The sequence below is a fragment of the Argopecten irradians genome, chromosome 12 (genome assembly GCF_041381155.1).
Source record: "Argopecten irradians isolate NY chromosome 12, Ai_NY, whole genome shotgun sequence".
Classification (NCBI taxonomy): Eukaryota; Metazoa; Mollusca; class Bivalvia; order Pectinida; family Pectinidae; genus Argopecten; species Argopecten irradians.
This window is the reverse complement of record NC_091145.1, coordinates 92,288-106,682: the sequence shown is the minus strand read 5'-3', so window position 1 is coordinate 106,682 and position 14,395 is coordinate 92,288. Positions and strand designations below refer to the sequence as shown.

The window sequence follows — 14,395 nt, the reverse complement described above, 5'->3', positions numbered from 1 at the left end:
AGGTATTTTGTGTCCTTTATTGGGATTTGTTTTCTTAATTTTAATGAATGTGTAGTGTGGACAAGATGTTTACATGACTATCAATCCTTTACATTCTCGTGACATCAAGGCTTCAACGAATGGCTGTCTTCTTGGTAAAAAATGATCTTCATTTGCAGAAGTCCACGTAACGATAAAGGTCACATACAGTGGGATTTACGTTAAAAGATTTTCTGAATGGAAAAAAATCCGTTCCAGTAGCGTTTTTTCATATATTATTTTAGAATTTAAATTTTAAAGAATCTAATCTTATTATAGAATCGAATCTAATTATATAATTTGATCTTAAAAGGGAATAGAATCTTATTATAGAATTGGATCTTAATAAAGAATTGAATATTATAGAATTTTAATTTTATTATAGATTTTAGATCTTATTATATAATTGGATCTTATGATGAAATAGGATCTTATTATAAAATTGCACCTTATTTGAGAATCGAATCTTATTACAGCATTGGATCGTATTAGAGAATTGAATATTATGGAATTTAAATTTACTACAGATTTTGCATCTTATGATGAAATTGTATCTTATTATAAAATTGCATCTTATTAGAGAATCAGATTTTATTATATAATTGAATCTTATTATAAAATTGGATCTTATTATAGAATTGGATCTTTTATATAAATTGGATCTTGAAATGTAATAATAACGCCGAGTTGTGGAAGAAAAATACTCGCCCCTGTGTGGATATAAACAACACACATTTTCTGATGTTATTGTTCTTTTTATAAGAAAATATTTTTTCTTGTTTCGGAAAGGTAGTGGGACTTTAAAGTTAATTTTGAAAGGAAAGGGATATTTCATCTTGATATTACAAATCCATTTTGCAACAGTTTTAATTAACTCTAAATAGACAAAATATACGACTCGAAAAGTTGTTTATAGTTGACGAGTTATATGCATAGCTAGTTATAATGTGCATCATGTACAAACAAGTAACTTAATTCAAAACAAGGTGTTTATGCTTCAAGGCGCATTTTATCCACTCCGAACACATTACCTGTCGGTAGATAGTATCACCCAGATTGGTAATTAAGATACTAAATACAATTAGTTTAGTTTCCTGTTTATGGTGTACCCTGGCTTTAGCATGGCTAGTGACGTCCCCGTAGGTATGTACACCTCAAAGTATTAGCCTTGCTAGTAGGCACATCAGATATGATTTTTTTTTTTAATCTCAGACATACATTTCGGTGAACATACACAATATATACTAATAAATCGGGATGATAAATAAGCAGCATTAAATCATGATTCCCTACAGAAAAGCATTCAGGAAGTAAAACACCTACTCAAATCTTATTAAATAAGCTAACGAGTTTCCACAAGTTAATCAGGTTTAAGGAATGTTGGCAAAGATGACGAAAGCTAAAAAAATGAAACACTTTATAAAATTCACATTCCGTATAGATTTTTATTGATTTTAAGACTGGATCCAATGCAGTATTTTAAAATTAAACATAAACGTGAAACTACCCATGCAAATAACTACCCATGCTTGATCTATAAATAACCACACTATATGCAACTTTAAAAGGGTGAATAAAACAGGAGTGGTGTCAAGTCAACATATCTTTTAATGCTTGCTAACAGGACAAACTAAATACTGAATATAAACCTGTTATAACCGTCAGATTTCGAAAGCCCTACAATTCTTTAATTGATTCACTGTTTGTTATGCATTGGTATGTACCTACTTAACGAGGTTACACAAATACATTTTAGTTGTGTTTCTAAAATTTTCATAATTTAAAACTACAAAATTTTGATTCTATAGGGTATCTGAAAGTATTCAATCAAACATGTTTTTTTTTTATTATTTACGTTTCCAACGCATGCCAATTCATAAAAAAACCACAGTATACACATATTTCACATAAATAAAATGCGTTCACTCACTATTGGCTTATTCGACGGCTTATTCGACAGGATAAAACTTACTAAATTATCACAGTTTAAATATATACACAATTGTTGTTTATAATTAATCTAGTTAAAATGATGTGTATGTGGGTAAATTACAATGAGTGGTGGGGGCGATCCCTACCGACAATTATAACTTCCTCACTTGACACTATAAAGAACTACAGAATGCACATTACATACAGCCATAATGACTTGATAAGTCACTTAAACGTGAGGGCCAAATTGATCTTTACCGAAATTGGGGAGATGAATTAACTGCCATGATAAGGTCTGCAAAGTCCTAATGTTTTCACTTCTGTTCTAGATCAATATCAAGGTTTCCAAAAACTAATGGAACAATTGCAAGAAGTTATGTCCAAATAAGACATCTAGTGTAACAAGTTTTGTCAAAGATACCGATGGCAATGAAATTACTAACGAAAATGAAATAGGAAACTGTTTCAGTAAGTAGTTTACCAACATAACAAGTCAATATGTAAATCAAGCTTTTAATTAAAAATCCTGAGATATATTTGTAATGCTTAAGGAATTCACACAAAACAAATTAGATGGAAAAAAAATTGACATTCAAAAAGTTGACATTCCTTTCGAAGAGAAATTTTTATCTATTTTAGATTTCAACAAATCCCCAGGGCTTGATAATATATTTTTTTTAATATTGTGCTAAGGCTTTTTCACCAGTTTTCTGTAATTTACTAAATACATGTATGTGCATTGACTCAAGTTGTTTCCCTCAAAACTGGAATACACCAAAGTAAACCCTCTTTTTTAAACAGTGTAAGAAAGAAATGTTGTGTAATTACGGACCGATATTGCCTGTTTTATCCAAAGATTTGGAAAAAACATATACATATTCATTTTTATAACTTTTTGACTGAAAATAATTTAATTTCAAATATCCAGTCTGTGTTCAGACCCAAATATTCTTGCCAATCAGCACTTACTGTACCAGCATTGCAAATTCGTGGTTTGATGCAATCGATAAAGGATTGCTTTCTGTCTACTATCTTTAGACTTTGGTAAAGCTTTCGATCTTGTTAATCACCCAATTTTAATTAAAAAATAATTATATGGTTGTTCAAGGACAGCATTTTTTTAAAAGTTATCTTGACAGGGGATTTCAAGTTTTTAAAATCTAAAAGTACACCAAATGATCATCTCCCTCTAACAGGGAGTCCCTCAGGGATCGGTATTGGGACCAGTGATGTTTATTTGATATGTGAAGGATCTCCCGTAAGTAATCAACCAGTGACATGTATATGTATGCAGATAATACTGCAGCTCAAGCTCAGGCAAAACAATATCCTCATGGTGTAATGTAAATAAAATGTGCATCACTACCGAGAAAAACCAAAGCTATGGTTGTTTCCACCTCACAGAGGAAAAGTAAACTAACAGATGAATTATGTGTTGCCATTAATGTAAATATTGAAAATGTAACATGTGGAAAACTCTTAGGAGTTTCAGTGGATGATTGTATAACTTGGAATTACCATTTCTCTGATATATACAGAAAAATATCCTGTCAATTTTTTCAAATGAAAAAATGAAGACCATTTTTTAAGTCAAACCTCTTGTATCACTTTTTTTAATTGTTTTATTAATCCCAATATGGATTATTGTGCCACAATCTGGGGTAGATTTTCACACTCAAATATTTTTTATTTACTAAATCACTGTAAAAGTACATTTAAACGATCGTTTAAATATAAAGGAGCTTATGTTTGGAACATTTTACCAGACTACATAAGAAGCTGCACATCTAGCGCATATATATCGATCTCTTTTATCTTTTAAGAAAGCAACAAAAGATTTTTTGTGGAGTAATTCTTTATTCGACCAGTAGCTGTAATTCATATCCTCTTCATATGTGCCCCTTTTTTCATGAATGAATATAGATATTTCTTTACCCTGTATATACTGTATATTTATCTTGGGCACGTTAAGATGAGCTGCTAAGCTCAACATATAATCAAGTTTAATAAAGTCTATTATTTTATTATTATTATTATCAAATTTTACCCGTAACATTTTTTGTGATTAAAAAAACAAACATAGTTTCCTCTTCTGCACATTTGGGAGAATACGTTCTTCTCTGATATCGAGAAACCATTTGTGCGTGTCGTCTGTATAACGCGGACATACCTGGGTAAACACGCTAACAAAAGTTTGATAATACGGATATGGAGACAGATCTCAACAATCTTTATCTTATGACCATGTTTAAACCACAGGGATTTGTTACGTAGGTTGTGAGAAAGTCTGTTGTGTATGCATGTGTACTAGGCCTATATACTATATAAAAGAACAAGGGAACCAACGGCTCGCTTGGAAGAGGTACACCTGCCTCTACAAAAGTCGCCCGTATTCCGTCAAACATGGATAAATATGTTTATATTTAATACTAATATATTCTTAAATAAATTTTTGATACGGAAAACACAACTTCAGACACGAAATAATATATTAACATACCTTTATTTCATTATGAACGTGAAAAATGCAGTCAGATATCCTTATTATAATTATATAGTATATAGGCCTGGTATACATGTATACACAACAGACTTTCTCACAACCTACGTTACAAGTCCCTGTGGTTTAAACTAGTGTTTTTTATGCTTATATATCACTTCTTATGTGTACTTGAACATAACTTAGTCCTAACCTTATATATTACTGTTGACTCGTAGATTATTGTGTTGTTTGTAATTTTTGGCAAAATATGCAAAAATATTTTTTTTTTATTTTATTGTGCACATGGTTCAATTTTCAATTTCAACACACTTATTGCAAGGATTCAGTATATATTTCTGTCACCTGATAACCATGTCATTATGTTTACTCAAATATAGCATATAGGAAGGCATTTCCATCATCTCAAATACATCTATTATATACTTTTAGGAACATTATATACAATACAGCAATCTACAAGTCAACAGTGATATCTAAGGTTAGGACGGATGAATAGAAACATTATATCAACTAATTTATGTTCAAGTACACCTAAGAAATGAGTAATAGACATACAAAAAATCACTAATTCAATTAAATATGACTTTAAACCTTACTAATAAGATTATTGTATTTCCTTTACTTAGGCTCGCTGAAACTTAACATAAAGAATGACTACTATTGGGTAATTGCCAAACATAAAGCTGACAACAGTGAAATGTAAACAAATTATAAATAAAGAACACTTGTATTTCAAGAATCGTTAAACCCATTTAATTTGCTCATTGTCTGTTACATCAAAGAAAACACTCAAAACGGGGTATTCTGGATGCATTTTCTTTATCATTATTTTCTTTGTACATACATTTATGTATATAGCCTGCAATTTTAAAGTGGAACATTTTTTTGAACTTGCGGGAATGGGTTGTGTAAATAACAGAGATAGATTTTGAAGGAAAATATGTCTATAACAGCTACCAATTTTTGTGTGTTAAATATAACTGAGAACTACATGTGAAGATTAAAATGTTTCAAATGCATGTATAGCTCTTTAAAAATGACAAAGCGAAAACCGTGTCATCCACGATACTTTAAGGGTTGCTATCATTGTCGTTATACCAATTATGTTATAGCAAAAATAAAGTCATTTCAGGAGAAAAACTTACCAATCACAGAGATACTAAATACTTACATAGAACATTTTTAATTTGTTGTGTCGAACAGAAAAACCATTGTGACGTCATGACATGTAGAGGATCTTATATGAGTGGTTATGTAATATACGCAAATTATTAAAGAAGAATTCCATAATTTTAATCGGCATAACAAATCATATAAAGAGGTCAAAAAATCATATTCTGTGGCCATAAGTGCTAGGTTCTATTTATCACATAACTATTTTTTTTTTGGAAATACAACGGCTCAGATGTGACGTTCTCGTCTATCAAGTCAACCATGTGACGTCATACATTGGTTATGACATCATAGTTACTTAACTAGAATTAATAAGTCACAGTAGTGTTATGTGTCGTCTTGTGATATTAATGACATGGTCCTGACGTCATATTATAGTTTCTGTCATGACGTCACATAATAGAATTTCCTGCTCGGCACAGCCAATAAGAATCGCTCCAGGTTTTCTTACATGAGTGACAATAATATTTCATGGGTGAAGTAACTGGATATCTAACGGATTCTATGATTAAAATCTTATATTAAAGATGCTCCACCGCCGACAGAGCATAAATGATACTCATCATTTGAACAATAATTGGGGTTTAATCGTGTGTATATATGTCTAATTAACACAAAAAATAATATAAAATAATTTATTTTGCTTTTGGTGCATGCGCAATCAGAACTTCGTTCCATATAGCATATAGTGCCACGGAATTTTTCCGGGATGCAATTAATTATTTTTCATATTTTGAACTTGAAGTAAAATTAGAAGCTCAAACTTTTCAATTGTGATAATGGTGTAAAGTAAGTAACTTTTTGTAACTGTAGAAAAATACAAAATCGTTTGCTCCTGTTTTTGATAGTGAAAAATTACCACTTGTCAGCGGTGGAGCATCTTTAAAGGAATGCTCGATTGAAATATCCCGTATGTTATGTCAGCTTATCTTGCTTCTTTTTCTTTCTATTGAATTTCCTCTGTTGCAGATTTTGCCGTTTACATGATATTAATTGTCGCGGGTCTTTTGATCCTTATATGCTTGGTCGGCTTAAGCTGTAAATTGTCGTCTGTAATTAAAAATAAACGATCGAAGTGCTGTTGCGGGGAAGAACTTGAAAATCTAATAGAATCTGAAATAACCGAGTGCCAAGATTCTAGGCCTCAAAGAGAAGGCGCTTACAGATATGCAGATGCAACTATATATGCCCCGCCACCTGACGCTTTAGCAGTCTCCCCAGGTTAGTATATTTTAAATAATCTTTTCAAAGATTTTTTTTTATATTTTTGTATAATAAATAATATTAAAACACTAGAGAGCCCTTTTTACAAAATGGACTTCAAAGGAGTAGATGCCAAATTTGATTTCAACATAGATTCCGTTAATGTTTTACCATTTATTCCTCAATGTAAGAGATTTATAAAGCCTAACACATTAGCAACGTAATCTGGTTATACGGTAATTATGCTTCAATATTTACATTGTCATTGCAAACCCACTATATAAACCTTAACAAACGCAGTTGGCATTTACCAGTGCATGAACTGCCATCTGCTAATTTTAACGTATTTCATTAAATTTTCCACTGACCAGTTGGCATTCATACTCTCATAATTACCAATTGAATGCAGATCAATGTTTAAATGGTCAGTTAGTCAGTTTGGTTACTAGTTATATTTTCCAAAGTATATTAAGGTAAAGTGTAGTACCACCATAAAAAAATATAAATACAAATATAAATGGTATAAATATTTGTACAAGGACATAAAAAAAAACATACCTCACCATGCTATTTTGCAAAGTTATGATTTAAAAAATGGAAAACTGAAATTTGAAAACAAAATCTGCAAAAAGTGGTCATTATTGTTGACCAAAGAGCATTTTATAATGCATTAGCAAACAGTTCTGTTCGAAAACAAGAATTTTGTCTGAAACAAATGGTTATTCCAAAACAAAAAAGGGGATATCTCAAAAAATATTTTAACAGGGCAAAATTAGTATGCCGCCAGCCAGACTCGAAGGCGATTGTATTATTATTTACAAATAAAACCTTCTACAACATATAATTTTTTGTTATTTCAAGGGAGGTCACTCAAAACATTAAAAATTTAATTAAGTTTGCATCTTGTATGGTGTATAAGAAATCAAGATAATCAGGTTACATTTCATAAAACATAATTCACATGTTTCTGACATTTTCAAAATACACTTTTTTAATGTCAAAAATCCACTGTTTCCTAAAATCGCACTTCGGTGGCAACAAAGGACACACGTGCCATGTATGCGAAGAAAGTTTTCGTCATCTTTTTTATAAGATTTTTTATAAGATTTTTGTAATTTTAATCCACAAGAAGGAACAGCTATTTTGACGGTGATCAGTTGACATTACCATGTCAATATTAGTGACGTCATAATGGTTATGATTTGGATGCAATTATACCCCAATGGACTTCACTTTGGCAGGTTTAGTTTATATAGTAGACGTGACCGGTGAATGTAAATATTGTAACGAAATTCAATTAAGTTATCATACAACTTAATTGGAAGTTGTTCGTAATATTGTCGTTGAGATTAAAAAAATAGTTTAAACGGATGACATATTCAATTCATTTTGCACAAATTAGGCGTTTACATTCTTTGAATATGAATATTCTTAATTTTAAAATTCAATAGTAAAACGAGACGATTTTTTTCACTTCATGGGATTGTGGTTTTTCTATTGCAGATACTTTGGGTCCCCCTTCTTACTGTAATACTGCATTCGATTTGTCATTACCAGATGAGGATCCACCAACGTATTATGATGCTGTCACAAAAAATCTACAAATGTCAGAATAACAATAGATCTAGCACACACAATGATTGATTATCATATTTAATGTGGTCGTCCTCACGATAAGACGATGTCAGATAATGCAGTTGTTCTGAACAACACTCTAGTCGAAATGCGTTTTTAGTTTAATACCAAATTAGTTGTGATAGACCATTGAGCTTTAGAGTGGAGTAGGGAATAAAAAGACATTAAAGTGAAAAACATGCTAAATATATACAAAACCCGACGATCTATTAGCAATTAACTCGCGCATTTTGAAAATGTAAAGAGCAAAATTGGCTTTACAGATCACATCTCGCCACAAGCATTATACATTTCCTCTTATCATAAGTTATACAAATCTTACATCGTTAGAAGCGATACAAATATCCTCCCATAACTCTTCCAATCTAACAAGCCAAAGGAATCTCCGCACGGAAAGAAAAGCCCCCAACCCCTTCCAACCTCATTCGAAAAATATAACACCCGGTATATTGCCTTTCAAGAAAAACAAATCCACTCTGACAAAGAAATATATTTTTCCGATTCAAAACAACTACAAATCCACTCTTGTGAAAAAATATACAAATTCCCCGCAAGCAATATGAATTATCTTAAATATAAAGAAATCTTTTTAGATTGATTCATATTTACACCAAATGATGCAAATGTCATATCATTACGATGAGCGTAACATCCACTAAAATATTTGAAAAAGAAAACTATTGATATTAATGTCGTTGCTAGTCGTTGCTAGCAGAGCGAGGGCAATTCTAGTTTTTATTTAGTCCCCCAACTGATGCAGGTTTTTTTTTTCGATACCTTGTTTATGTTTGATGTTTTCCTGAAAGGCAGGAAAGAACTAACCATGGTACACAACGCTTCTATTTCCGAATACAACATGGCCGACATTCCACGGCCACTGATTTGTAATATTTAGACTATTTTGAGGTACGTGGAGCAGAATTGTACCTTTTCTAAAAGCCTCCATTGTCATGGTAACGAATTAAAAAGTTTCTGATCGGGTCAAAATTTAGATATTGTCTGATTTCAGTGAAAATGGATTAATGAGGATTTTGAGTGATGGTGAATGCAATGGTATGGGTGTCTTGTTTGACTTTATGTGTGTGGGACTTCAGCAATGTTTGTCATGTAGCACTTGTTATTACTTGTGACGCAATGTTGAACATACTTTTTAAAAATGATTTATTTTTTACGCCTGATTTTTAACCGTTATTTTAATATTTTCATTTTATCAGATACTTCTGTATTTAAGCGTTGTATAGTTTCATCTTTTTTATTCATCGTACATTGATAGCAAACGACAAGAAATCATATTCTGCTTCTTGGATACATTAATACCAGTGATACAATTTATATAATATATTTTAGCGCATGCATTTGCAGTGTATTATTGCCGTTCGTAAGCTATTTTTTTTTCTTTTAAATTGAGTCATCTTTTCTGATGAAGACTGATTTCCCTCTGTGGTGTATGTGAGTCTATGAATATGGTAGTATTTGTCCTTGCTTTAAAAGGAATGGAACGATTGGTTAGCCCGTTTTCATTTTGATGTAATCGGTTAACCAGGGTACCGCTGAATAGTAAAAAATAGTGATTTTAGATGATGTATTTTTGAAACTCCTTATTTGTTATGTAACACATAGAAAGCAAATAACAAGACTGCAAACCTATAAAAATTGAACGAAAATGTCGATATGATTGTTGATGATATTAAATAACTTCTCTCTATAATATAAATGAAAAATAAAGTTGTTTTACGTCACTGTATATATTTTAATGTTTTAGTGGTGAAGTTTGATTCAATTTTATGACGACAATCTATTTTATTATGGCTATACGGAATGTTACATTATGATATTAAAGCATAGTTATTATTGAGATATACGATCATTGTTTTCTATTAATCGCTTTTACACTTTGGTTCGGATGAAGGCAGATGGGTTCAGTACTTCCAAATATGTTCAAAATGCAGTAAAGAAACAAATGTAATAACCGATTATTTTTGTGCGTCACACATTTTTCGCATTTTTATATGAACGGGAATTTCGGACTTTGAAAATTGACGGCAAAAATGTATGAATAAATCTATCGGAATGTAAATACCCAGCTAATCTGGACGCGGCACATCCTCGATACTCCAAGGTTCCGATCACTTACAATCTCTACACCCCTAGACTATTTCATAGTAAAATTAAAGGCAGCTCAGCGGGAAACATCTTAGCCAGTCATATGCCTGCATAAATTTCCTTTGAAGACTACAGAGAGAGCGACGCTCAACTTCAAAGCCACACAGTCAACCAAAGTGTACCGTTTAAGGCTCTGTTGATGTACAACAAAGGACTTAATTACATATTCTGTTCTGTTGCCTCCAGTTTTACTATGAGATAGTCCAGGGATGTAGAGATCGTAAGTGATCGGAACCCCTGGAGTATCTAGGATGGACGCGGCAATGAACTTCGAATCACTTTAAAAGCACTTCAAAAGCTGTCAATAACAGTACAATAAAGGCAGTATTGGAATACATTACACCACTAGTATATACTGTGTCAATTATTAATATAATCACTAGTAAATTATATTGGTAATGGTTTGGAAAATGGGTTTCATATGCTGTCGTATGACCATCTGTAAGGTATGTTATCTCTGTGCGTACCAAGAGCAATATTGTACCCGTCCTCATCGGAGTAACACTAAGCACGTGCAGTCGGTATACAAAAGCTTGCAATAACAAGTTACGAGTACACTAATGCAAAAAAAAAAAGAAAATAATTCAAACCCCGGCATTGTTTACTTCATCACATGTTATCACTATAATGCTCAAAAGACCTTGACATTTCTCTGAATGAGTATAAAAATTCTTTTTAACAGTATTATTATTATCTTTATTTCCGCCAAAATGAAGATTATAATAAAGAATGACATTTAACATGAAAACAATAAACAAAACAAAAAACAAATAGATGTTTACAAAATATGTACAAGTTCAAGATGAATAATTAGTAATTAGATGAGTTTAATCAAAGCAATAAAGATCGCATGCTTTCAGGAGTCTAATACACAAAAAGTACATTTCCTAAACTAAACCCCTCTAAAGCACTGTTTGAGAAATCATTGGCCAATTCTTTACCCAACAAGGTGTTACATAAATCAAAATATGTTAAACTGTGAAGCGATGACATGAGTTCTAATCCAAAATTATTCACCAAAAAACACCAGTACTCGTCACGAATTTCGCTATTTTTATCACAATTCAAAATGATATGGGTAACATGATCATTATAGAGCATTCCACAATATTGACATATTTCTATACAATTTGATATTCGTTAGTTTACACAAACATTCAAAATACAATGTACATGATTATTATACTGTGGGAACTTTACAGCGAGTTCCCAAAGAAATTGCAACCTATTTTAGGGTGAATACATTTGAATCTAATAAAATCTATATTATTTGACATACGTTCTAGACGTGATCTTTCATCAAATTTGTAAACATTTTTATAAACAAGTTTTCGCCAATGTTTTTTTTACAAGGAGAAGTACCAGATTTAATATAATGAGTAAAAGAATCACACAATGAGTATTTTCGTAATATACCTATGATGTCTGGTATGAAACATTGTTGTTTTTCTGCATTCAAAAAATACGTAAAAATGTTGTTGACAACAATTTTGTGAATTAAGAATCCACTATCCATGGCAATAATAATTCTTACAAACAATAATTTTCTGATGTCAATATAAGATTTTATGGTAACCCAACCGAGCAATGATACACACATGTCAGTCCTGGTCCTCATCCTGAAGCCTTGAACATATTTGACAATAAAATTCTGCGCTCGTTCTAGCATATTTTTCTCTGAGTTATTAAGACTCCACAACTCACATCCGAATAGAGCAGATGGATAGATCTTAATTGTGATCAATTTGGCAATAGTTGCAGGGTTTTAAGAGCATTAGTGATGATCACCTGACCTTAAGTCAAGAACGATGACCATGTATACCCAGTTTTTTAAACTTACAAAAGTGCCCATTATAGTTATCTTCTCGAAACTATTTTCCAGTATGTGATTTAACAAGTATACCAACGTGGTTAGAATTATCAGTAACTACTGAGAAGGAAACCAAATGTAAAGAAAAATAATTAGATACATTGTACTTAAGTGCGTTTATTTTGTAAAACACCATAAAATTACTTTAAGTTGAGATATAACGTAAACCTCCCACTTCGGACTATAAGTATCCCACACATGTTAACCAATTACTTGCCAACTGTTGATAAATTGGTGGTACTTTTAAAATACACAAATCTTCTGCATTGTGTTGGGTAAGAATAAATTTTCAACAAATAATTGTGCATTTACACACATTTTCTATTTCGTTTAATAGTTCATTGATGAAAAATGAGATACATTTTGGAGGAGAGCGACCCCCCTTGTAAAATTCCTCTATCCATTAAAACATTAAAATTTTGGACATAAATTTTTTATACATTACAAAACTCTTAACAAGTGTATACATTTCCTTCAGGATAACCCATACTTTGCCTATAAGCCCCCTTTCATGAATTTTGTAGAGCAGATCGGCGTGCTACACAGTGTCAAACGCCTTGATGCTGTCTAAAAATGCTACTTAAACATTTGAATTGTGTTCTAAATTGTAACTTATAAGGGCGCAGCCCTTTGGGCACGAAGTGCGGAGCACTTTTAAGGTAACACACACATGAAAATATAAGAAAAAAAAATCTTTTCAAATTCAATCCAACACACTGACAGCTTCAGTTTGCGGCCGCCATTGTTTTACCCACTGTGAAAAATCCTATCAGCGCGTGCGATGCTTTGAAGTCAGATCATTATATAATCAAGCGGTTCAAACGCTTTTATGATCCGACGAACATAATCTTCATCCGGCAGAAGCTTATGATCAGTGTTATTTGCTGTTTATTTGCAAGCGTTCAAGTGATAGAGCACTTTCAATATAATCAGCTAACCAAAAACGAAATATATGTTACGGAAATAAAATGTGGATTTCCTTCTCAAATGGGCGTTTGGGGACAAGGACAGAGTGTGAATATATGAATAAAAAATAAACAGAAAATTCGGTCGGCTTCGTTCTTTCCATAAATTGAACTTTTTAACATTGTATAATTAGTGGTTTACTGAAACATCTGGCTGCGCCCTTTAAGGCCTTGCCTTCAGTCATATTACATTCATGTAAATTAAAAGATGTACATAGACTACATAACTGGCTTCGGTACGCGGACTGTTGTCTGTTTGGAAAGCTCTTTGAACATAAAACAGAGTTTATTCTGTCCGAAACTATCATCTCAAACAACTTAAAAATCATTGGTAATAATGTAAATCCGGATTTTCTTTTGGCTTTCCTTGGCCCTGATATAATGTAATAATCAAACCCTTTTCCCGATGGTTAGGTACATATTCGTTATTTATGACCATATTAAATAAACATGCAATATACATTATGTAATCAAACATTTTTTTGCCATCATATTTAAAGTGTTCGAAAACTATACCACCCTGTTGCTTTTTATCCTACCCTACTCACATTTAAGACCCAGTAAGCATCTTATCCAATGGAATTATTCAAACTTGATATCATCTGTAAAATATATATATAGTGACGATATGTGCCAACAGATGATATATGTTTAAAGATGCTCCATCGCCGACAGAGCACAAATGATATTCATCATTTGAACAATGATTGATGTTTAATCGTGTATATATATATATATGCCTAATTAACACAAAAATAATATAAATTAGTTTATTTCGCATTTGGTGCATGCGCAATCAGTACTTCATTCCATATAGGATATAGTGCCACGGATTTTGCCACGAGAAAAAAAAAACCCTAATAGTAATATATATGTAGTATGTGGATAATATCAATGATTTTTCTCACGTTATAATGTTTTTATCTCCTATTA

General features: G+C 31.8%; 1 protein-coding gene across 1 annotated transcript; it reads left to right on the top strand.

Annotated features, from left to right (window-relative positions):
- The first annotated feature begins 1,103 nt into the window (after window positions 1-1,103).
- LOC138336619 (uncharacterized) lies at window positions 1,104-8,897 on the top strand. Its single transcript, XM_069286140.1, has 3 exons — window positions 1,104-1,161; window positions 6,596-6,847; window positions 8,333-8,897. The coding sequence occupies exons 1-3, from the start codon at window positions 1,119-1,121 to the stop codon at window positions 8,443-8,445; spliced, it is 408 nt and encodes a 135-aa protein (XP_069142241.1). The 5' UTR covers window positions 1,104-1,118; the 3' UTR covers window positions 8,446-8,897.
- Window positions 8,898-14,395: the final 5,498 nt, after the last annotated feature.

Excerpts from the sequence above, each read along its gene's own strand:
- LOC138336619 (XM_069286140.1), top strand. The coding sequence starts at position 1,119 with ATGGTGTACCCTGGCTTTAGCATGGCTAGTGACGTCCCCGTAG. Across the intron at positions 1,162-6,595 it reads GGCTAGTGACGTCCCCGTAG|ATTTTGCCGTTTACATGATA; the intron begins GTATGTACACCT and ends CCTCTGTTGCAG. Across the intron at positions 6,848-8,332 it reads CGCTTTAGCAGTCTCCCCAG|ATACTTTGGGTCCCCCTTCT; the intron begins GTTAGTATATTT and ends TTTCTATTGCAG.